The following is a 25,283-nucleotide window of genomic DNA, read 5'->3' as shown; positions in this document are numbered from 1 at the left end:
CTCCATGGGCTCTGTGATCAGGTGTAAGTGCTGTAACTTAGTGCTGTCAGCGCCCGCCCAAGGTCGTACTCCACTAGAGTGAAGTAGAGGGACCAGGCTCGGGCTCTGCTTTGGAAAGAGGTGGGATGTGAGCCTCCATGATCCCTCCCTCGGACCACGCAAGTCCCCCACCTGCGAGTGTCCCAGTGAGTGGAAGCGCAGGCTGCAGCAAGAGGGCAGGCACACACTCAGCTTGCCCAGGGCGCGGGGACACGGAATGGCCCGTGCGGCCTCTGAATGGAGGGTGTGGGGCCTCAAGCTACTAGAAAATGCTGTCGTGGGTGGCAAGCATCAGTCCAGCCCACCACGGCTCACGTGCGCCTTCTGGACCCTCTGCTCACGGACACCGCCCGGCAATACGGTGAGACTTGAAGCACACACTCCTGACACCCCCAGCCCGCCTGCTTTCCCACCCGGCAACTCACAGCCGTGCCCTGATGGGACTGTCAGAGGCTTTCTCTGTCTTCCTGAAACTCGGCCCTAGTTAACTGGTTTCTCTGCTTCTCCTGAGGTGACCGTGGTGGACTGACACATGTAGGCCAGTAACTGAGCACGCCGAGGGGAGGGACAGGAGCAAATGGGTTTAAACAACTGTCCCTGGGGTTCCGGCACCTATGGCTGCTGCTCTGTGCATGCAGGACTCTCGCTCAGTGGGCAGCAGGAGTCGGTGGACTTGTGGCCCAGCGGGGTCCTCTGAAACCATTCCTGGAAGCAATGACGAGGTTCTCAGCTGTCTGGAGCAGGAAGAGGAATGGAAGTTGAAACTGCACTTTCACTCACTGGGGAGGAGCTGGTTCCCCCTTTTCTCGGTGTGGGGACTAGCTGGCAACACCCCAGCTGGAGAGGACATGACATAGAGGCATTTCCACATGGCTGGCACTGTCAACTGCAAACGCAGTTTGGCGGTAACCATGGCAACACTGATCAAAATAAACGAGCTGCATCCTCCATGGCCCAGGGTCTTGCTTTTAGAAACTTACGTGACGTGTATTTCCACACCGACTGTGTTGTTTGGGGGCCTGGTGGTGTGGCTCAAGTAGCCTAGCAAGGCTGTGAGTTCAGACCCCAGTACCACCAAAAAAAAAAAAAAAAGACTTGTGTGTGGGAGATTTTGGAAATTGTCTGAATCGCCCCAATAGGAAGCCATAAACAAATGGCCACACACCACGTAATGGGAACACACACGCACCACGCCAAGTCACCTCCCGCACGCGGCACTGTGCGAACAGACCTGTGGCTTCTGGATAGCCATCTTTCACCACGAGGACAATAGTCCCATGCCCCGGGAGAGAGCGCGTGTCACGACTCAGGCGAGGGTGGGAAGACTCGCCTCCTGCAGCTTAGCTCTGCCTGTGTACAAAGGTGTCAATGGTTACTTCCATGATGCACAGAACGCCACCCTTGAAAACAGGGTGCTGGGCCTCATCTCCATCACTCCAACAGGGCAGTGCAAAGAAAATCATAAATGAGACTCCATAAGTCCCCTTTTAAACAAGGCATGGGGCTTAGGACCTGGAGACTGTCCTCATTGAAGAGTGCTGATAACCCTGTCCTCTCAGGGGAAGATGGCGGGTCCTCACTCACCCACCCTGGGCACAGCGAGGCCTCGTGTACACTGCAGGTGCACAGCAGGTGCTGCACACAGTGGTGCTGCACACACATCACCTTGTCTAATCGCTGGGTCTCCTGGCTCTAGCCCATCCTCTGCACTCAGGAGGACAGCATGACACGCTATGGAGGCACCAAGGTGCTGAGAGTCCACCAGGCATGCTGGACAAGGACGGACACTCCAGTATGCGTCAGGGCACAGGCCAGGGTGGCCATCGGGAAGTCAGGCCAACTCAACTGGAACAGAACTCTTAATGGACCCTGGGGTCCTCAGGCCACTGTGACAATGTCAGACACCCAAGGGTGGCAGAGGTGGGTGGCCCTTTTCCTTACTGGACATACCTTGTCCTACCTAGGTCTTCTTCCTCTGGGGATTCAGTACAGTCTGTGGCACACTGGAGAAAGAGACTCACCGTCAGGGTGAGTTATACCCCGCACCATGCTGGAAGAGTGGGGCTTGTCCACACATCGGCAGTGAGAGTGACTTCACTACAAAGATTCCCACCCAGCTGCTTGTCCTCCTTTCTGAAGGCTGCGGTCCATGGCAAGGCCTCGAGCGGGAGAAGCCAAGCCATGGTGGGGAGGAAGCCCTTCCACAGAGATACGTTCTCAGCGGCCGGCTACCTTCACTGTGCCAGCAACCCAGTAATGAACCAGGAACAGGACTGCCTAGGTGCTGATTTCACAGACGGAGAAACTGAGGCCCAGGGACGCACCTGCTGTGCTACCCCCGCCCGGCGTGGCTCTGGCTACCTTGTGAGGTCCATCAGCAGGCTTCAGGAAGCTCTACCTCTCCATCACCCCGCAATTAGCCTGTGCCGCTGCTGAGCACAAGTGAGCACACACGCGGGCAGTGGGACAGGAGAAGGAACAGCGAGAGACAGAGTCCACTTTGGGCACCAGTCGAGATGGAAAGCCCCCAGGTAGAATTCAAGGCTGACAAAGCCAGGCTCAGGAGAGCCCCGTGCCCTGAACCCAGGCTGGGTGGCTACTCCAGCCTCTGGTGTCCTCAGCGTCAACACACAGACATGTTTCGCACCTCTAGGCCTTTGGGATTCTCCCAAAGCAAAGGACAGAGTGGGCCCTGCAGGCCATCACCAGGCCCCTCTCTTTCAGTGACCTTCTCTGTGACGATGGGAAGCCTTGGTCACTTTTTGCTGTGTTGGAACTTATCCTTTTTCCTGTATTTTACATCAGTGCTCTTGGTTTTACAACCTTCCTCTGTGAAATGGGCCTGAGCGAGGATCCTGCCCGTGTGGGTCTCAGGGCAGCGTCGTGCCCACGCTCAGCAGTGTCCACTCTCCTTACAGCATCACACAGTCCGAGAAGGAAGGAGGTGTCCTTGGTTTTATCTTCCCCATGGATGCAGACCTCTCCTTAAAAAGTTCTTGTGGTCAAAGGGAGAAAGCACAAACCCGACTCTGTCCTCCATGGGCCACTCCTGCCACTCTGTGGCTGGTGACGGCTGCACGAGCCAGGGACGTGTTGTCCCTTGCCTGTCTGCGCATGGTTTGTGTGCGTTCTCTCCTCCACGAGGTTTGGCTGACTCACGCGTAATTAGTGACTCAGGACAACCCTGTTCTCCACATCCTCCAACAGCCAGCCATGTGGAAACTCGCCCTTCTGAAGGCAGGAGCGACGCAGGAACAGATCTAAAAAAGTAAACTCAAAGGGGCTGCTATGCCTTACGAAGGATGGCTCCTTAGGAAGGCATGACCCTCTGCTCCTTGCAGTAACTCTTATACAACACCTATAAGGTCGCTGTAACGATGTCACTTGCTCTTCATAGTTCTGAACTCCATCAAGCATCCACACTTTAGACAGGTACCCGGTCTCTTAGGAGATGGTTTCCCATCCCTAACGCATCCCCCACCCCCGGCAGCATCCTACTCACCCTACAAATCCTTGTGAGTCAGTCACCCTGTGGACCTCCACTCACCTTCTCCAAGACAACATCTGGGGGTGCAGCCCCAGTCTTGGGGGACTCCTTGGGCTGGCACCCTCCCCTCTGCACCAGGAGGCCCACTTTCCAGGGAGGTTCTTCCCTGTGGGTTAGGTCCTCTTCTCCTGAGCTCCATTGAAAGAAGTGCAGAATTTAAAAAAGTTGGACAGGCGGCATGGCCCAAGTGGCAAACCCAAGGCCCTGAGTTCAAACTCTGGTACCACCAAAAGAAAAAAAGTGTTTAAGTCTGGCTTATTTTGCTTAATATGATGATCTGTGGTTCCATCTGTTTATCCTGCAAATGACATGTTTTTGCTCTTTATGGCAGAATGGTATTCCACTGTGTATATATACGACATTTTCCTTATCCATTCCTGCATTGATGGCACCTAGGCTGGATCTACCTGACCCTGAATGTAGAACAGTGATTACTAGAGGTTTATAAGGGGGTAGACAAAGTAAAAATGGGTTTGATCAGTGCACGTTGTATCCATGTGTTGAAATAATATGAAGCTGAATTCTATTAATATGGATAATTAATACATCTTAATAAAAAACAAAGTATTTTGAAAGGCGCTTTCTAAGAAAATAAAGGCAAAACACAACAACAACAACAACAAAAACAAAACCAAAATTCAGGAAGAGAGAATGCTTGGACTTTACAGAGCATGGCCCTGGTGGGTGACAGTGGCCTGGTTGCCCAGACCAGAGAGGCCAAGGCTCGTGGGCTCCCTCTCAGTGCTGTAATTCTTCCCTTTGACTGAACACCTGTGACTGCCAGCAGACAGTGTCTGCAGGTCCTGTCAAGGGCAGTGTCTTTCAGGCCAACTGCTCTGTGCTCACAGGAAAGGGGACAAACACTGCGCCTGTCTATTTCACAGACATGAAAACAGAGCTGGGGGAGGCAGCAGGAGTTGTAGGCTTAACACCAAGTTCATGGGCCCCCATAATCCACGTTCCTTTCCAGATGTGGCCTTGTGGTGCTCCTGCTCAGGAGAGCTCTGATGATCTGTGCCTGACCTTCTGCACCCTGCTGGCCCTACAACAGCCATCCTGCACATTCTGTGTTTCCTCTGACCTGGCTCAGTGTGGCTCTGCTCTGCCACAGGAACACCTTGACCTCCCTGCAGTCACCAGGTGCTTGGCCTCTCTACCATGACTGTCCATCACCAGACCCAGCCCATCAGCGGCTACACAGCCCACGTGGTCTCAGTCTGTCACCTTGTGAAGACCTTCTTCTCTTCTTCCTCATTCTGCCACCTGGCCCAGCTCTCCTCCTGCTCTTCTCCTTTTCCTCCTCCTGACTCCTGGTGCAGTTCTCTTCATTCTCCCTCTTCCTGTGTGGAGCCTCCCTGGACTCCTCCTTCCCAGGGGTGAAAAATGGCCCCAACACTCCTCTGGGCATCCCCTTTACGTGCTGAACTCACAATGCGTAAGTGAACAAGAGCAACCACAGTGGACAAGGACCCCTGGTGGGGAAGCAGGGCTCTGGGAGCTGGGGTCCTTCTTCCAGGGGCCATGGCCAGGCTGGCCCACCTGAGCACATTCTGGCATCATGGGGAAGTCACTCAGCCCCAGTTCCTAGCGATGACTTCACAGACGCTATGACAGCCTCCTTCCAGCTTTGTGGGGTGCGCCTTGCTCCCACCTTGGCATTGAATATAAACAGTGCTTGGTCTTTATTTCTTCAGATCTTTACATTAAATGTCACGTTTTGCCCAACGCCCCACTGGAGCAGCTGAGCATGCAGAATGGTGGACATCATGTCTTCATCTGGACTTTGTGTAATTCCTCTGCAGGCCCCAATCCTTCTTGTATAGCTGAGTACAACCATCATGTTAGCTGTCTGATAAACATGGTCACTGCCTTACGGAGGTCGGCTGACTGATCACCATGGAATTATCTTCCTTGTAGCTTTAATGAGCCAGAAGGTCACCTACTCCAGCTCATTCCCAGGAGCTGACACCCGCAGGCTTCCTGCAGCCTGGTGGAGGGGGAGCTGTCCAGGAGCTGGTTACCTGCACCTGAACCTGGCTGACTCAATGGACTTTCTCAGCCTCAGCCATGGGAACAGGCAGGCCTGGCATTCCCAAGCCAAAAGATGAGCCATGTGGTCGGGTATGGTGGGTGAGGATTTGGATCTAACTGTGGTTTTCTTACACAATCTCTACGACCCTTGACTCCAACCCCAGGGCAAAAAGGCAAGGTCAAAGGAGAGGAAGTAGAGACTGGTGAGGGGCGATGGGCTCTCCGTGGCTCCAGTGACTCCAGACCATCCCACCTCCCTCCACATCATCACTCCCCTCACACCTATCTGCGTTCTTAGGGGGAAGGTATTAGGTCACATTCCTATAAACAAAGCATCGATTACAGGAAGACATGGTTCCCCTGCAGTTTACAACCTATACAGCTGTCTGAGAGCTGGCCAAGCTCCTACACTGGCTCAGAATGTATTTCTAGGTCAGGTGCTGCAGGCCTAGGTGTGCATTTTGTAAGACGCCTGTCACGGAGTGACAGCAACTGCCTCCGTGTGGGATACCTCATTTTAGGCCTAGTGAGGTTTTGGCCTAAAAAGTCAGACATGAGCAGTGGTTCTGTGACCGACAATGACCGTGGGCAGCTGTCACAGGAGGAGTGGAACACTTGTGTGCTATATTCATGTGCTAAGTGAACAAGGAACACTCAGATCCCCATCTGTGCCACCCCAAATCAGCAGGGAGAGTGATTTTGGGGCCCCTGTTCCAGATCTGTCAAGGTTGGAATTAGAGAAAGCAGGCCCGGGACTGTTGCTAATGGTGAGACTTCTCAAGTCTTGCTCTATCTCCTGTTGAGTTATCTGGGCGCCTCAGGCTCCCTGCACACAGGTCTAGAATGGCACATTTTCCCCAGGACAGACTTGAAGGTTCACAGACATGTCTTGGCCAACGAGTCTTGGCCTTGCCCATGGCCACTGGGCCTCAACTCCAGGCTCTGCAGGAGCCTTACAGCAAATAGCAGTTCTCTGGCTTTTTGTGGCCTAATGTCACCACCCGCATTGTTATTAAATGATGAGGTAAGAAAAGTGTCCTCAGAGTAGGTGTGTAAGAAGAATGTGCAGGACCATGGCTACCCTGAGACTGGGGAATTATCTGTGCCATGAAAACCTTTCCCTGATCCGTGACAGCAGCAGCTGTCCCCAAAGCCAGAAAACGGGGCTCTGCCTTTTGTCAGCGGAGGCCCTGTCTCGGGGTGTCACGGCACAGCGTTGAGCTTCAGCCTTCGCAATCACTAACCAGGAAGACTCTTGCAGCTTGGAGAGCCAGGAGATGGCGGGCAGGAAGTGCAGAATCATGACCGTCTCTCTTAATGAAACCCAGACATTAATTATGCACTATGAGGCAATACACAGCCACTCTGCCTGTGGTCACTCCAGGACTGGCACAGCTGGAGAAAGGCATGTCCCTATGGAAAAGGGTCTCACACTGAGAGTGGCAGCACCCATGCCTCTGAAAGGCTCCTTGATGGGCTGAACACCATTGCACATCTTCCCCGCCTCACTTTCAATGACAGGCTGCACACAAGAGGCAATGTACCCAAACAGTGCTCAGTGGGCTGGGATGCGAGGGTGAGGGAGGCAACTGCCACTGTCAAAGAGTAGAAAGGTGCACACAGTCAGCACTAATAGATGTGCATCTCCATCACTGAGAACAAGACAGCACAGGATCTCACACACCACAAAGCTTGTGTGGAGGCTCCTTCTCTAAGCAGAAGAATGGACAAGGTCTCAGGAATCAATACTCCCTCTGAATCGAGGGCTCATTGTGGAGACCTCTGTGCGTGAGCTTCCCAGGGCGGGAGGTGACCGTCCTTCTGCCATCTTCCCTAGTTAGTTAGGAAGCAGCTGACCGAGGACTTTGGGAGGGGAAGGGCCCATGTTTGGGAGAGGAAGCACCAGCAGCTGCTTCCTTCTGTTCCCTCCTTCACAGAGGTCAGAGCCACTTTGCTCTGTCACAGAAGACACCAGTCTTACCAGGATCATGTGGCCAGTGGAAATGTCCATGTTGGACTGGACAGGCTCCTCAGACCATGACGAGGTGCTGCTCCGTGCCGAAGGGCTGGGCATTGGCCCGTCACTGAACTGGGATGAGACACTGCTGATACGGGAGGTGTGTGGGCCCTCGGGGCGGTCCGGTGGCCGTGTGACCATGCGTTGGCGGCATAGCTCCTGCAAGACAGAGGGGTTGGGGACAGAGTCAGTGCTGAGCAGCCTTCCAGGAAGCCCATGGGTTGTCTTGCAGGCTGTGGGGCACTGGCCCCATCTCACCCACCTGCTTGTCCTAAGAGCCAAGGTTCATACCCATGAGAAGTCACTCTCTGGGCCACCAGGTGGCCTTGGGACATCGCCATTCAGCACACACCATCAGTGTCTCACACAGGAAGGAGGCACCATTTTGCCCTCTTGAGAGCCACAAGGCATTGGAGGAGACTGGTTCTAGAACAATCGGGTGCACACGTGTGGATGCACATACATACCTACACTCACACACAGTGGACACCTACACATATACACACACGCACAATGGATTTATGGAAGGGGCCCTCTGTCCTACTCTGGTCAAATGGAATATTCTAGAATAACGCAACATACAACAGATAGATGGAGTGAGAGATCTTGCCTTCCACGTGAGAATGGGGTGGTCAGGGGCAGGTTACAAGCAGACTAAAATATATGAACAGATCTGTGGTCAGAGTGTTGAGTGACAAGAACCTCACTTTGGCATTTTTTTTTTCTCTCCCAAAACAACTTCCACACTGACAAAAGCCCACATGGAGTCAGAGGATTTAGGCAGCATGATGGATGCTGTGGTGTGGACCTCAGGCTTCGAGGTTAGCCTGAGCTCCTGCCCTGCCTGACAAGACACCATCCTGGGAGCCCTGGACACAGAGTTCCATGCTTCTGCCTGTTGAACGTGTGCTGTGGTTTGAGTCAGTGACATGGATGAACATCAAGAAGTATATGGGGCCTCTGGTTCCACAGAACAGCGAGAAATGCATTCATGAATGCTGTGCTTGAAGGGCTGCTCTGTTCCTGTCCCCTTCCCTTTTAATCTTGTGGCATCCAGGGCAGCCTCCCACCCACATGCTCCCCAGCAGTGTGAACCAAAGCCCACTCAGCTCCCCAGGGCAGTACTGAAGGTCCAGAACATGTCCACATGTTCCACCCTGGGCTGCCCACGTGGAGAATTTCTCCTGGCCGCTCTGCTCTCTATGGGTGACAGTTTGTCCTGACTCCCTTCCCCAGGACTCTCTGATAAGCGCAGCTCCACACAGGTGTTGTGAGCAGGTCGCCCTTCCTGGGACCGGCATCCCACCCAAGCCCCAGTGCCTGGTACAGCAAGTGCTGACAGTGAAGGTGACCATTGGGCATCTGGGAGGTGACCGAGGGGAAAAGCTGAATCTTAAAAAAAAAAGGGGGCTACTGTGAGGACAGGAGGCCTCCAACAAAGGGGAAATAAATAGTGAGCCATGACTGTATTTCCAGTTCCTTCTCTGTATGTATTTCCAAGTACTTCTTAGTTTATAGATAGTTTTTGAGCAATGCGTTTGCTTACAAAAGAAATCAAGCCAAGTTCTCTGAGAAGCTCAAAAGCAACGCAGAGTGAGCAGACAAGACCCCATGCACAGGGAGCACATGAGTGAGGTAGACGTGCAGCAGCCAGCCCGGGTGTGCACTTTCATTTCCTTTGTGCCTAAGGGTGTTGCTTGATTCGGGGAAAGGGCACCAGGAAACAGCTCTGCTGTAACCTATGTGGCTTACCAGAGTCTGCCCAGGAAAACAGAAGTCCAACCAGAACACAAAACAACCACAGCTCAGGCTGAGAGCCAGTGTCCCCTGGGTCGGGGGACTTGGTGGAGGGACAGTGGTCTACCCACGAAGACAGAAGTCAGACTGGCCATGTGTCCACCCTGTGGAGGCCCATGGAAGAGTTACAATGAGACCAGATTTCTTAGTGGTTACCAGCATCGGGGAGTGGGGGTGAGAGAAAGTACGATATCGGTTAACGGGTACAGAGCTTCATTTTAGAAGATGAAGCAGTTTTGGAAGCGGCTGCTGGACAAGAAGAATGCACTTGATGCTACGGAAATGTACACTTAAGTGACTTATGTGATACATTGTTGCATACATATTACCACAAAATGTTTTAATTGTTCTGAAGTAATTATATTTGTACACTTATATTTTTCTTTTCTAAGATTCAGCCTCAATTGAGACAAAGTTATAAATAATGAAAATTAAATCCTTAAGTTAGTCATTCAAATTCACAGCTAACACAGAAAAGGAAAAAAAAACAAACCTCAAAACCTAAATTTCTGTCTTTCCCTCAACACCCACAGAGAGTGGAGTGCACCAAGGTCAAAGTCCTGGGCTGGGTTCTCGCTCAGCCACAAACCCTTTATGAGAACTTGGGAGACCGGCCGAGGGTCTCTGAGCCTGCTTCTCTCACTTTAAAATGAAAATGATACTACAGTAGTTATGAAGATTAAGTTCACACATACAGCATGCCGAGCAAGGTGCCCACTGCAGAGAAACCCTGACATCAACCCCTCGATCAGTTCACAAATTAGTGCACCAGAAATTAAAACCTTCCTCTAAGCCAGATCAAAACTCTTAAAGCCTCAGCAAATTTGACAATATTTGTAAAGAAAACACAGACTTTTGGTGCTGGAGCAGCCAGCCCTTTGTGCACTCAAACATGGTGGGTGATGCACGGTTGACTCGAGGTGCAGGACAAAGTCACACTTCTACTGGGTTCTGGAAACACCTGTGGGCTGGGCCCGGGTCCTGTGTGATACTCACTGGATTCTCTTTTTCTACAAAGGAGGGAAACTGAGTGTTCTCAAGAAAAAAACTGAGCCACCTCTTCTCACCCAACAGCAAGAAGTGTTCCACACTCGTTGCTTGGACCCAGAAGAAGCCCTGAAAGCCTGGGCCAGGTGTGTGGACACCACTGGACAGGTGCCACTCGCCATTCAGAGAACTGTGTTCCCACAAGTAGAGGACGTCCTGCCCTGACTCCTGCTCAAGTCAGGCACTGCTCACTGTGTGCTCAGGTGCACCTGGCTGGGATGGGCACCGATTCTGGACCAGATGTTGGGTTTTCATCAGTAAATAGGTCAGAGGCCTGACCCCGAGAGGGGACGGAGCCAGGATGTCTCTCTCCACAGGAGCATGTGGCTGGTAGGGGAAGTGGGGCCTGGCTGATGAATGCTGGGCTTGAGGCCTCCACAAGTGGACTCTGGGAGGCAAATCAGGAGATGTGTCAGTCCACTTCCTCAGGCTCCACAGTGCTCGTCAGCTTTGAGCTGATGGACAGGAAGGTGACATGCCAAAGCTTGTCAGTAGGGCTGCACTGGACATGAGTGTGGGCTTTCATGAGGCTGTGTGGAGCCAGCCACACAGGAGGTCTGGCACCTCCACAAAGCTGCCCTGAGGACACAGAGATGATCATGTCATCCATGGTATAGCATGACAGATGCCAGCTGGGAGCTGGGCTGCTGAGTGCAGGAGGGAGTCAGCTTTGATTCTTACCTGCCCTCCAGGATCCTCATCTAGCCGTTCATTCATTGCACCTGGGCCAGAACTCTGGCTGATGAATCCTGGCTGTGTGACCTTGGGCAATGCCTGGCCTGTCTACCTCAGCTTCATCTGTGAGGTGGTGGTGCTAGCTGCACAGTTGTTGCAAGGATTAAATAAGATAGTCCTCTAGGCTGAGCCTGGCACACACCAACCTGTCCCTATGGTCATGAGCTCATTCATCACTGGCTGTCCAGTGGATACACAGACCAAACACTGGTAGGTGGAAGGAGACTCCCAGACCTGACCCTCCACAGCTCACGGTCCACCCAGAGCCAGGCACAGAGGACAAGAAAAGTCCCTGACTGGGGTTTTGCGGGAAGGGAGGCCACAGGGCCAGAATGAGAGGACTGACCCTGAACGGAGGTCAGGGCAGCTCGTGCAAGAGGTGTCGAAGATGGGTGCTAGGGGCCAGGGCGGGGGGATTTCTCCACAGAGGGAGCTGCATGTGTAGAGAGGTGCTGAGGTGTTCCGGGGGGAGGGGGGATGGTCAGCAGGAGAGCAAGGGAGAAGTAGCTCTCCCTGGATCCCTGATGGCGTCGTCTAGCTAACACTTTCTCTTTAAATCTTGATTCTAGTTGCTTTGTTTCACATGTTTTTTTGGGGGAAATTAGCTGTCAGTTCATCTATCTAGTTGGAGACCACAGTGCCCATGGCACGGCCTCTTGTGCCTATGGGGGCTGGAAGGGAAATCCTGCCATTCCACCCTGCTCACCTGGACCCAAAAGAACTTGTTCCCGGGTGAGTTCACATCTCACCTTTGCCTGGCTGGTGGGAAGTCAGCAAGGTCTCCTGCTGGAAGCTTTCCTGGGGCTGACCAGTGCCTTGGTGGCTGCAAACTCTATCTAGGGGGTCTCTGAAGCATTTGTCTCCCACATTCTCTGGGCCTGTGGGAGCCAAGGCCTGCCTGGCACTGCAGCCAGGCATAGGATGATGTGACACAGGCCCACTGTGGCCCAGCCGCTGTCTGTGGCTCAGCCAGCACCTTCCCTTGCCTCGTCTTCCCGATCTGAGATCTGGGAATGAGCAGCACCAGTCCATGGCTGAGGCAGCTGTGCAAGCATTAGACACATGGAAATGGTGAAGATGTAAAAATGCCAAGGTAACAAACCAGTTCAGGATGGAGGCCTGGGCAGAGAACAACTGCTTGTGCTCCAGGAAATACAAGGCAGCAAGTCCCAACTTCTGTTTCCCTCCATGTGGCAGAAACAGGGGACTCTAAAGCATAGTTTGATGGCTGAGAGCATGGCTCAAGTGGTACAGCCAGTGCTTGCCTAGCAAGAGCAAGACCCAGAGTTCAAACCCCAGTACCACCAAACAACAACAAAGCATAGTATGAAATACCCCCCTCTGTGGTCCACGTGGGAAACGGACCTGCTGCCACTCCCTGGAGGGGGACTCTGGCAATTTTCATTACCACACAGCCCTTTGCCATCACTGTGTGGTTCCATCTGGGCCCCAGATAGGGGCCCCCTCACATCTGGGTACCGCACCCCATACTGCAGCTGTCCACGGGTCATCTGGACATGGGAAGCCACAGGTGGGGCTGTGGGGAAAGCCAGGGTGAAAGGTATCTTCTTTTTATCACAGTGGAGGAAACAGTGTGGCTAGCACTCAGTTTCGTGGTGGTTCTGGCAGGGTCAAGGTGACTACAGGGGTTTGAAATCCCTTCCTAGGACTTGAACACTGTCCATGCAGCCTCTGTGTGCTGCTGTGGTCTTTGCTCTCAAAGTGCTATCCACATATAATTTGTGCCTACAGGGTGACAGATGAAGGCACAAGCCCCCAGGCAAGGATGGAGGGCCAGATGAGCACAAGCATTTACGTAAAGGTGACTTGAAGTCACAGTGTTAGTTTCCACCTGGTGAGACCTGCCAGCCAGTCCCAGCCTGCCCTCTGCTCCCGCTCGTATCACCACACGCATCACAGTACATGGGAGCCACGCAGCGCGTGCGGGAGGCTGCCATGAGCACAGGTGAGAACCCCTGTTTTTGAGGAGTACTCAAAAACTGAGTTAAAAATGGAGCTGATCTAGAGCGCAGTTTATTTGAGCAAAAGATAATTGATAATGCTAAATAAATGACACAAGCACGCTCTGAAAGAAACCTGGAGACCGGCCCAATTACATTCTGAAACTGCCCTTGTTTATAATCCTGGCAGCAAGCAGAAAGGCAGAATCAACCCTGAAAATAAAGATTCCCTGGTTAAGAGTGTAAATGCCCTAAATCAAGAAATGCAAGAATGCATACTATCCTGTGTTAGCTGAGTACCAAGGCGCAGACTCAGGAAACTTGTAACACCCGCCAACTGTCGGAGCCAGCGCCCTCAGCAGGTTTCTGCACGGGATCTGTGATGAACACAACAGAATGGGTTTTGGTACTTCAAACAGTACCTTCCAGTCACTTTGTTATTTTCTAAAAGAAACGATCCTATAATGTATGCAAGATCTAGGCTAAGTTTAATAATTGTGAAAAGATTCTGTGACCTTGGACATTTCATAAAAGTGGTCCAGGGAATCAAGCTTGATGGCTTGGAGTCTGTGAAGGCAACTGTGATCTTTGTAGCATTTCATGACTCAACAGCCAACAGGTGACTGATTACAAAGGCGGGAGAGAGGCAGAGTTAACCAAGGGGCTCTTTTGATCATAGGTACGATGTGGGATCAACCAGCAGCCCACAGGATTCCCTTCAGACAGCTCTTGCACACTTCGAGACCAGGAATGGGGTGGCTTGGGCTGCACCAGTTGTGGAGGCTGGTGTCTCCCTTCCCAGCTCATGGTGGTGGTGGAGAATCCCAGTGAAGTTTGCCCAAATCTATTGTCTTTTCTCACCCAAATTCCTACTCTTCAGCAGCAAAGGAAAGACGCATGTTTCCAGAGAGCAAAGAGGAGCTCTCTCATTTTTTGCACCACAGTGCATGGCATTCTTAGGACTTATGTCTTCAGAGAGGGCTCAGTGTCTCTCTGGAGAGGTCTGTCAGCTCATGGCCTCTGCACTCCGGCTTTTTGGCTGTGTGGCCTCTCTCAGGTACTGAGAAAATTATTCAGGGAAACAGATGTAAGTCATTCCAAGCTCCTGGTGACGTGTAGCTAGAGATGGGAGGAGGGCATGATTTGGTAGGCGGTCCCCACAGTAAGAGCTACCACTGGTTTTGATGTGCATCTGTTCTTGGAAAGTAAGCATCCCAGAGACATTGGTGTCTTAGACAAAATCCACAGCAGAAAACAAAATCCGCTACTGCTCAAGAAGACAGACCCAAACAGCCGCGATTCACACAAGGTACCAGCGTTATGCAGTGGTTCGGGGTCAGGACTCTGAGACCAGCTCACTCTAGTCTGAATCTCAGTTCTGCTGCTTACAGCTGGTAACACTGGAAAAATCACCAAAATCTCTGCAGCTTAGTTTTGTGACCTGTAAAGCGGGGACAGTAGTGGGACTGCTCCATCAGGCTGCAGGGGATGGGGGGATTCTAAGAGATGTGTATGAAGCAAGCAACATCGCTTTGCACCTGCCGAACGTCCAGTGCTGGTGCTCATCTGATGCTGGGGGCTGACGCATGTGCACATGGGCACAGAGAAGGCTACATGGCCAGCTGAGGGAGCTGGGGTTTCTAACTGGAGGTCCTCATTCCAGGGCATGGCACCCGAGGCCAGAGCCACAAGGGCCATCACTGCTGGACATGGCACCTGGGCCACATCCATGCTCTGCTTGACTTCCAATTCCCTCCCCATTCCTAGGTGGAGCCAAGCAATTGCAGCTTCAAAAAAAAAAAAAAAAAAGCATTTCTCACAATCCCCTTACCTCATTTTTTTTTCTGGTTGTGCTAGAGTTTGAACTCAGGGCCTCACACTTGCTAGGCAGGCCCTCTACCACTGGAGAAACTCTGCCAGTCCTCCCCCTACATTTAAATGCTTCGTCACTAAATAAACACAGGAAGCTTGTGCCACACTATCTTAAAACATCTGAATGGTACATCATTTGCCAAGAAAGGAGAAACACAGAGGGTCTTTACCCAGGGCTGAAGCCTCCGTGGAGAAAATGTGAAAGACTGATCTTTTTGCTGCACGGTTCTGGCTTTACCACGTCCAGAGTTGACTGGGAAAGTAACGCACCTGAGCCTGCACCTGTGCTGTCCACACCCAGACCCTGAGCAGTCCACATCTCCACAGCTCGTGTCAGCTCAGGACTGGCTCAAACCTGCAATGCTGCAGGAGTAGACCCTTGGGGCATAAGGACACAGACTGAGCAAAAGAGACAAGTGCACACAGTTGACACCATCCGCAGTGTGGCCACCTGCCTCTGCTCCATGCTGAGCAGAGGTCCTGGGAGGTGTCCACAGAGTCCCTGAAACATTTCATAGTTCTTTATAGCACAATTTGCAAAATGAGTTGAATGGGATTCTGGGGGCAGAAACCCATCCATACACACAATGATGCAAATGCCTCATTTCTCAACTCTGCATCTGATGGGGAAAATTACAGAGAGTGGGAATCACTCCCAGAGAAAAGACCTGTCATTCTCGAATCCTGCTGAAAGACCAAGACTACAAAGGCTACAGAAAAGCTCCGCACCTTTCGAGGAGCAGCCAGAACAAAGCAGCGCATCGCCCAAGTGTGCACACAAAGGAGGCCCAGAATTTCCAGGGCTGTTTGTGGACCACAATTAGCAGTAATGGGACAAAGCCAGGGAACACACGCATACAGCCACGGAGGAAAAATGGTTCATTAGGATGTGCTGGGAGGGACGAAGGCCAATTACCTTCCGTACTGGATAAAACCCTCGGGAGAACACAGGAACAGAAGCCACCCCGGGGAAGGGACAGTGTGCCCATGGTCCCCCGATGTCAATGGCCAGAGAAGAGCCCTGTGCTGCACCAGCTCAGCAGGGCTCAGAGCACGTGACGCCTTGTCCACTGGGCACAGTCAGATTTCTGCTGTGGACGGCAGGAGTAACATATCCACAGGCTCAGCTTGGGTGGAACTGCAGGGGGCTTTGACTCCTTTCTTTTTTGTTTCTTTGTATTTTCTAAATTGAGCATGTACTACTTTTGTAACAGAAAAACCAATATGAGGTATGCTTAAAATACATAAAGGTCTGCCTTCATTGTGGCTGAAGTTAAGTGAGGTGTTTACAAAGTGGTACTTACATGTGTTACGTTCCATGGCGAGACCAGCCAGGAAAGAAAGGGTTTCTCCTGATTCACCCACAGTTTTATTAATCGGGCTTTCAGTTTAGCACACACTAAGTGTGACTGTGAAGGAGAGGCTCACAGTCCCTGTGGGCAAGGCCTCAGGAACAGTGAGGAGGCTTGTGACAGCTACTGTACGTAAACATTCTCGCCCTAATAGCCTATCTGATGAGCAGGCTGGGGGAGAAAGCAGGGAGCATCATGGGCTCTGGGGAGACACAGGGCACCTGACTGCAGGGCTCACCGAGGAGCCTCTCTCCCCTCCTCCCTTGGAGGACCCTGTCCCCAACTCAGCCAGAGCCTGGCTTCTTCTGCAGGATGGAGTCCTAGGTCCATGATCCCTCAGCCATGTGGCCACCACTTCCCTGGCAACAGCTCCAGTGCCTCCAGCGGGCTTTTCTGCGATGCCCAGCTTCAAAGCAGCAAAGATGCACAACCACAGCCTCATGCATTTTTACCTTAACCGAGGGGCAGCACACACGCACGTGTGCACATGCCACATGTACACCGTGGGAGAAGGCATTCCTCAGAGTGAGTTCTCACAGGGAGGAGAAGAGTGGTCTTTGAGCCAGACTCTGGGCTCCGTCCCCTCCCCACCGACTCCCTGGGGAACTCCACCATACAGACCTGGGTCCCCCAGAAGAATGTGCAGCTGTGCTATGGGAAGGGCCAGTTCCAAACATCGGTGAGCCACTGGGGACATTCACTGAGGAGCAGTTGTTTACTGAGAGCTCTTCCCACTTCCCAAGTCTTCCAAGATACAACTCAAAGACAGACTGACGTAAGAGGAAGATGGTTCTCACTACTCCTCTAAATCTAGAACCACCTTGGAACCACCTGACGTTAGAAAGCGAAGGATGGCGTCCCCATCACCAACACGGTGGCAGCCCTCCTGCGTTCCCCTGCACAACCTCACAACTTGGCTCTTTTCTAGTTATTTTTGTGTTCAGTCTACCTTGCCTCCCAAACCTAGGACAAGAATCATTCCAGCTTGTCTTCTGTACTTCTCAACTCATATCAACAGTCTATACCAGGGGGCATTCAACAGACGCTTGCTCACTTGCACACTGGGGACTCCTGGGCACCCCCACACTGAGGCAGTATCTGCGGAGCGAGAGCCAAGTCCTACTGCCAAGAGCTCCCACTTCTTGTCTGAGAAGTGAGGGTTTGTTGGGTTCTCCTGATGCCCTGGAAGACAGCTGGAAGGTGCTGCTGCCTTGCTTCAAGCACCAGGGGTGAGCACAGTCTCTCTCCTACAACCCACGCCGGCACGCTGCATGGCAGCGAGGATTTGAGATCAGAGGATGTAGCGAGCTCTCTACCAAAGTGCCTGAAATACAAACTACTGCACCCCTTTTGCAGAAAGATCACCTCCCCTTTAACATACCTTCATTTGCTCTGCCCCTCATGAATATCAGGTGAAATCAGGAAAGAGCTCTAAAAATAAAATCATGGGATGGAAACATAACTTAATAAGCACCTCCGTTCTTGTGTCACCCGTGTCTAAGGAGTCTCTTTAATGCTCTAGCTGGAAGTTGAAATTTCAGGTGCAGAAGCAAGCATATTTGATCCATGATATTCATGACATCTCCAGCTATTACAGACGACCGTCACTGCAGTGAAGCCCTTCCAGCCAGCCTGCCACTCACAAGACAAAATAGGCACAAATCCCAGACTCCCCACTCTGATGGCTGAAGACTCGCCACAGCCACATGGTAAGTTTTAAGGGCTCCCCAAAAGCCAGGGGTGCTTCCGAGTCCATGGGTCCTCGAGACCTTCATGAGAAAGTGGCTTGCAATTTCACGTTCAGACTATTTAAAATAGACAAGTCAGTCAGAGATAAACCACCCCGCATCTCTGAGCAGCCCGGACCTGATGTTTCCTGTAAGAACCTCTTCCCTCCTTCTGGAGTTCCTTTTGCTGAAAGGTAATGGAGAGTCATCATTTGCCATCTTTGACTTTGTCACTGGCAACATCTACACACACCGCACATCTGTAATTCCTCCTAATCACTGGGTGTCCTCTGGACACTGGAAATTATGTGGGATGGTTTTTGAGAGAGTTCTAAATGCCTCACCAGCTCCTCACACATCAATATCTAGTCCAATTTATTGATTAGTCCCCATCGAACATCTGAAGGTCTCCCCCAAATCTGGGGGTGGCACAGATGTGGCATGGAGGGGCTCCAAGCAGGAGGAGTGACAATGATAGTGACTGCAAATATGAAGGGTATTCACGTAAGGGAAGACCAGGCAAATGAGACTGGTCACTGGGCAGGGGTGGGGTTGGAGCACTGGTCTGAAAGATGCCACTGGTTTGGGTGTGACAGGGGCTTTCCAAGTGTGGAGCATAGTCAGAACAAAGGTGGAGGCAGACCAGCACAGGTGTGTTCAGGGCTCGGAGGCACTCAGCCCAGCACAAGAGTCCCATCTTCCATCCAGCTGCTGCTTAGTGAAGCCAAAGGGAACGTAAGGGTGGAGGGTGCCGAAGCAGCTGCTTCCACACTTCCAGAAACTGCGCATCCTTCTGGGGCCCATCACACCTCCTCATCTCATGTGAGTAAAATCTGGCTGCAGGAGGCAGGGAGCCTAGAGGCTGGCCTGGGTGACAGTGGGCTAGTTCCTTCTGGTCATTCGTGGGGCTTCTCAGCTGTGGCACTGCACTAGACCCTATGCACCAGAGTGACAGGGCAGTACCTCCTCTGGAAGGAGACCTTGAGAGGTCCTGAGAGTACACAGCGAGGGCTGGGGTAGGGAGAAGGCAGGGGGAGGAGAGGCCACCCAGGCAAGAGCCACCTCTCGAACATGGCACCAGCTCTGCTCAGTGCCTCACTTGGAGTTCGTTCTAGATCTGCAGGCTTGAGATGTGCCTAAAATATCTGAATTGAACTGGGAACAGGGAAGCCTGAGTCGCTCAGAAAGATGGATCACAGGACCTTGCAGGGAGCACATGTTCAAGGTCAGAAAGGAAAAGTTCCAAAAGCAATGGACAGCTTCTGTCCTCCTTCCATTTCAATTTCAAATTTGGGAGTCACTTAACACTGTTACTACTCTCTTTGAATAAGGTGGAGAAGGAAGCCATGGGGGGGGTAATGGAAATAAGCCTGAAACCTATAATTTCCATTTCAATGAATGATTTTGACTGATAAGCAAATCTCAATTTTATTTCTTCCCACCTAAAACATTTTTTTTTTTACAGTGCTGGGGATGAACCCACGCCCTCAAGCATGCTAGCCAAGTACTCTACTGGGGGCTACCTCGCCAGCCCCAAGGCGTCCTGATTTCTGGCTATCTTAGGGGTCTATAAAAGGTACAGTTCTATGGGTGCCTCTTGGCATGTTATTTTTCTACTTCATTGTCTTTTATAAAAAAAAAGGGACAATGTGTGTTTAACTACAATGCAACGTCCTGCTTTAATCAGAGGGTCAAGTTCAGACTGTGCTTCACATGGTAGTCCTCAAATGCCACACAGAAGCCAGCACTGTAAAACACTTGCCTTTATTTGCTAAAATAATAATCAAATGACTTTACTCACAGACATGCAAACCACACACCCAGACACTTAATTTTGCCGAGTGCATTATTTGATGCATTAAAAATCTTGAAAGAGCGCTGGCTGGCACTTCCCTTTCTGTTGGGTTTCTTCTTGTATTTGCTGATAAAGAAACAACATGCCACACACTTCATTTCTGGGTTGCTAGCAGTTCTCCCAAGGCAGAGACCCTGATGGAGACTTAATGTTAAAAGCGCCCAAGTCCAAGAAGGGTTAACTGGTTGGAGCAGACAAATGCTGCTACAGGGCTCTGGAACTCCTGCAGGGAACAGGCAAAGTTGTTCCCAGACACCTGGGGAAACCTGGCACTTTGCAGACTGTGCCCTGCCCCTCCCCCATGGGGAGGAGAGATAGCTGCAGGTCCTTGCTCCCTCCATCTCACTGTGCGTCCCAGTTGCTTTTGGACCTGGCTCCGTCCTTTCCAAACTTCCAAGCTCCAGGAAGACTTCTCTCTGGTTGCCTCTTTATTCCTCCTAGGATGACCCCAGGCTCCCCTGCTGCATGCCTCGCCCACTCCCTAGGCATCATCACAGTGTCACTTGTCCCCATCACATACTGAGTACCAGGAGTTCCTCAGATATGTCGGCTGGTCCTACTCTAATATAAAACCAAGTCCAGTTCCTCATTGGTTTAGAAAAAGTGATTCTGCTGGTAGAAGAAATATGCTTTTTGGAAGTGTTTGCTGATCAGGTTCCAAGTTCTGTGATCCTGAGGTCTGAAGGCTGCCTGGGGCTGAGGTGTCCACTCTTCAGGGGCAATCCACAGGAACGCAGGAGCCACTGTACCCACTGCAGCTGCCAGTGGGGCTGGAAAGAGGCTCATGACACTCTCAGAGATGAGGAGCAAAAGGAACTCCAGAGCAAGGGGGCTCCATCCTCGGAGAACAGTGAACTTGACGTGGAGCTGCATAGGTGCTTGGGAGAGAGTCACAGCAGAGCAAGGGTGTCCACCGGTTCCCCTCGGGTTCCCCCTGCAGGAACTGCTGGCTGAGTGGGTCTTCCTGGATCATGTCTTCCTCACCTGGCATTTGGAAGCTACTTCTCCTGCTTGGTTCTCCATGGCTCCATGTGCAAATGCCTTCCCCAAAGCTTTCTCTCCTGTGAGCTACGCAGCCCCTACACACCCTGGGTGCTTCCAGCCATCTTTCTGCATCCTCTGTCCTCGTGATGCCCCAGCTCCTCTCACGACAGCACGCCTTACGTTAAGAGCCGGACTTTGCCGTTACCGATGGGCTGCTGTGTTCCCCACACAGGATCTTACTCAGCTGGGCCACGTTCTCTCAGGTGCTCACAGCCAAAGCTGAGCAAAAGGCTTGCTCCCCTGCAGACGGCCTAGCACCATGGTCCTAAAGAGCCAGTGAAGCTGCGCCAGGCACCTCCAGGGTTCTGCTCTGAAGCTCCTGGCACAGCTGTCACCTGGAGGAGACTCAGTCCCTCACTGTCCACCCTCCAGCATGCCTTCCTCACTCTCCCACCATCCATTGTTCAAGCCCTGTCAAACCTGCTTCTTACTCTTCCCTCTCCTGATGAGAGGCGCAGCTCAGCTCCTCTCGGAGCTGACTTCCATCTACAGCTGCAGCATTCTCCTTACTGAGAACTTCCTACCAAGGCAGCTTCACCTTGGTGTGACCTTGGGCAGACACTGAGGTAGACAGATGCTTCAGACTGACGACAACTGGGCACAATCTGAGGGCTGGCTTTGCCCACCTGTGGCCTGGATCACACAGCAGTTCCAGGACACTCCTCTCTGATCCCTTTCCACAAAATGCCTCAACTTTACAGAACAGTCTGGGCTCTGGGTCTCCCCTCCTGTTCCCCTCAGCATGTGCTCTTTGTGGATTGTGGTTTGGAAAGTGTACTCCATTCCTGTATCTGGATCTAAGGGCAGAGGGTGCCCCATCCGCTGGAGGGGACAGATGCCTGGGAAAGGGGCGCACATCAGGAACCCAAGCACCTGGATGGATCCAACACTCACCAACAAGCACCTCTGAGCCCTTTGAGCTTATGAGAAAGGAAGAAATTTATAAAATGAACAGGACAGCAGCAAGAGAGCCAGCCTGTGTGTGGCCCGTCCTCTCTTGTAAGAACTCAGCACCCCTCGGCAGGTGAGAAGTCAGGAAGCTTCAACCTGCAGATCCATCAGCCCAAGGCCACTGCACGTCCCAAAAGCAGCAGTCACAGGACACAGCTATCACGTTAATAAGCGCTTGCTAATGGGAGCCGCGGCAACCAAGATGTGCACTTAGCTGCTCTGTTTACAGGCGGTCCCTGCAGCCCCGATGCACACTTTCCTCTGGGTTTGGTTCCAAGGGCCTCCAGGTACACAAGAAAACCTGCTGGGTATTGCGAAACAAACCATCAAAAGGGAACTTGCTGAACATTCTGCAGGAGTCTCAGCCCTCGTGTCGGGAGGGAGCGTGGGCCGGCAGAATACTAAACTTACTGCTCAGAGATGATCAAAGCCTCAAAAGAAATGGATGCAACATTCAAAGAGACTCAGAGAGAAAAGGGGAGAGTGTCTTCTAATCATGAAACAACTTATTTTTGGCACACTTTTTACCCAATCGCCTTCCACAGAAATAGGACACCTGCACGAAAAAGACACAGGAAGTGTACTGGTGCCCAGCGCCACCACAGTTCTGCAAGTTGCCTTTGCATTATCCCCGGGGCAGATGTGCCTACACAGACAGACGACAGACAGACAGGTGATGTGTCATGCCAATTGAAAAAAAGAATAGAAGCAAAATTTGCTTTTTAGGTAATGAAGTGCAGATTCAATCCAAATCTACGCTCTAGTTACATTTACTAAAACACAGGGGGAGAGTTTGGAGAAAGGATCCAATTTTAAAACGGGAAGAAAACGAGTGTCAGCACATGGACACACAGGTGGAGGTGACCACTTCGTGTCTAGAGCTCCCATAGCTCAGCAAGTAAGAGAAAGGGCTGACAAATGGGACCGCATCAAAGTAAAAAGCTTCGGCCCACAAAGGGAACAGTCATCAGACCGAAGAATGGGAGAGAATTTTTGCCAGCTATGCATCTGACAAAGTTTTAACCAGAATATACAGGGAGCTCAGAAAACCAACCCTGGGGCTGGGGTGCGGCTCAAGTGACAGAGCACTTGCCAAGTAAGCACAAGGCCCTGAGTTCAAACTCCAGAACTGCTAAAATAACAATAAAAAGAAACCTGCAAAAAATGAACGACCCATCGAATGAATGGGCAAATGATCAGAATGGGCATTTCTCAAAAAAAGAGCAAATGGTCAGAAACACATGAAGACATGTGTGCACCCTTGGCCATAAGGGAAATGCAAATCAAAACGACACTGAAATGGCAATCACCAACAACACACAAACCCTCCCCTCACAACAAGTGCTCACTTCTACCCTGTTGATGAGAATGTAAGTTAGTGCACCACTGTGAAAGGCAATATGGAGGTCCCTCAGAACTAAAACCAGACCTACCATACGATCCAGAACTACAACCCCTGGGCATACGCCCAAAGTCAGGATATGATAGAACCACTTGCACAGCCATGCTGATTGTACAATACTCAAAATTACAGCTTTGGAAACAGCCCAGGTACCCTACTAGTGATGAATGGATTAAGAAAATGTGGTATATCAACACAATGAAGTATTAGCCAGCCATAAAGAAGAATGAAATTATATTGTCTGCAGGTAAATGAATGGAACTAGAGATCATGTTAAGCGAAGCAAGCCATGTCCAGAGGAACCAATGTTGCATGTACACATAAATATATACGTGATCTTATACATACATACATACATACAGATAGATAGATAGATAGATAGATAGATAGATGAAACATGACTGCAATAACGGGTGTGTCTGGGGGACCTGGGGAGGCAGGAGAGGAAGACAGAATGATGGAGGGTAAATGATACTGGAATCATCTGTGTAGGAAGATGGTGTACTGAAGAGCACTGGAAGCTGCTGAACAGTAGGGGAGCCGGGTGATGGAGTAACAGAATGTGTTAAAGAATGGATTAAAGTTCAGTTTATGCATGTGTAAAATATCACAGTGAAGCCCCCTTGAACAAGCAATGCACAGGTAAACAATGGAGGATAGGAGGTAAAAGGTCCTGTCTGGGGGTGGGTACCACTGGGGGAGGAGGGAAGTGGAGAGGGCAGTCAATGAACCTTATAGACTTGTATGAAAACAGAACAATGAAACCTGTTGAAATTGTTCTAAGGAGGGGGTGATGAAAGAGAATGGTGGAGGGGTGAGCCTAATTAAGATATACGGCAAGCACTTTTGTAAATGTCACAATGAATTCCCCTGTAGAACTAATAAATGTTAATAAAAATGTAAATAGATAGATAGCTATGTCAGCTATTCTGAGAGTTAATAGACTCAAATTTTTAAAGTTTAAAACTTTTTAAACTTTGCTGGATTACATAATGGGACTGATATCTTGGGGAAGTATCCCAGGCAAGAGCTAGCAAAAAGATTTTATTTTTAATAGCAAACAAAAATATTACACTCCCCACCCTTCATAAAGCAAGAAAGCTCTCCAGTCCCGGCTCTGTGCATGAAGCAGTCAGCCCATCTACAGGAAGAAAAAGTAAAAGCGTTTAGAGACTTTTCAACGGAGTGGAGTAATTCAAACTACGGACTGGTTTGAAGCCATTTCGAGAACAGCCACTGGCATAGGGTACACTCGCACCACGGCAGCCTCAGCCCACCCTACAGTGGGTATGTGAACGGGGTGCTGCACAGCCTGTCGATGGGGTGCCATGGAAGGGCCAATGCTCCATCAGTGGCCGAGCCTCAGGAGGGCCCATGGCTCCTGCTGTGTCTTCCAGCAGCACCAACACTGGCCCTGTCCGACTGGGGACATGCAGAGTCTCCTTTTGGACTCCAGGGAGGAAGTCCCACCAGAGGCCACCAATGCCACCCCCAGAACACCATCTCCAAGCTTCTGCCTTCACGCCATCAGAACGCCTCTGTCCCCTGTGTCACTTTTCTCAGGCTCTTTGGCTTACAGGTAACATCATATTCTGACGGTAATAAAACTTAGCCTATTGTCACCTGTTGTCCTATTACCCCTACATTACCGTAATCTTGCTCTTTTTCAGAAACTTAAAACAATGAGCTAAACATTTGCGCTGTGTCCCGTGGTGTGAAGCACAGAATCAGCTTGTCCAACTGTGACCTGGTGACGGGATTTAGGATCAGGTCTGTCCTCACCTTATCGAAGAACTAGCAGATATCAGAGTTTGATGATTTAAATGTAGATACACTGATGCAATAAGACACCTTTCCAGGAATTTTCTGTTTCAGGTTTGCAGTGTTTTTAAACCTTTCCTGATGG

General features: G+C 51.2%; 1 protein-coding gene across 3 annotated transcripts in view; it reads right to left on the bottom strand.

Moving 5' to 3' along the window:
• The window catches only part of Ptprn2 (protein tyrosine phosphatase receptor type N2), a 711,256-nt gene that overhangs the window by 81,466 nt on the left and 604,507 nt on the right, over nucleotides 1–25,283 (bottom strand). For all 3 annotated transcript variants that reach the window (XM_074059905.1, XM_074059913.1, XM_074059920.1), the window contains one exon: nucleotides 7,599–7,793. In XM_074059905.1, the coding sequence (XP_073916006.1) occupies nucleotides 7,599–7,793 (195 nt within the window). The remainder of the gene's footprint in view (nucleotides 1–7,598; nucleotides 7,794–25,283) is intronic.

The sequence above is a fragment of the Castor canadensis genome, chromosome 2 (assembly GCF_047511655.1).
Source record: "Castor canadensis chromosome 2, mCasCan1.hap1v2, whole genome shotgun sequence".
Taxonomy (NCBI): Eukaryota; Metazoa; Chordata; class Mammalia; order Rodentia; family Castoridae; genus Castor; species Castor canadensis.
The sequence above is the reverse complement of the archived record's forward strand: the minus strand, read 5'-3'. Positions and strand labels throughout refer to the sequence as shown.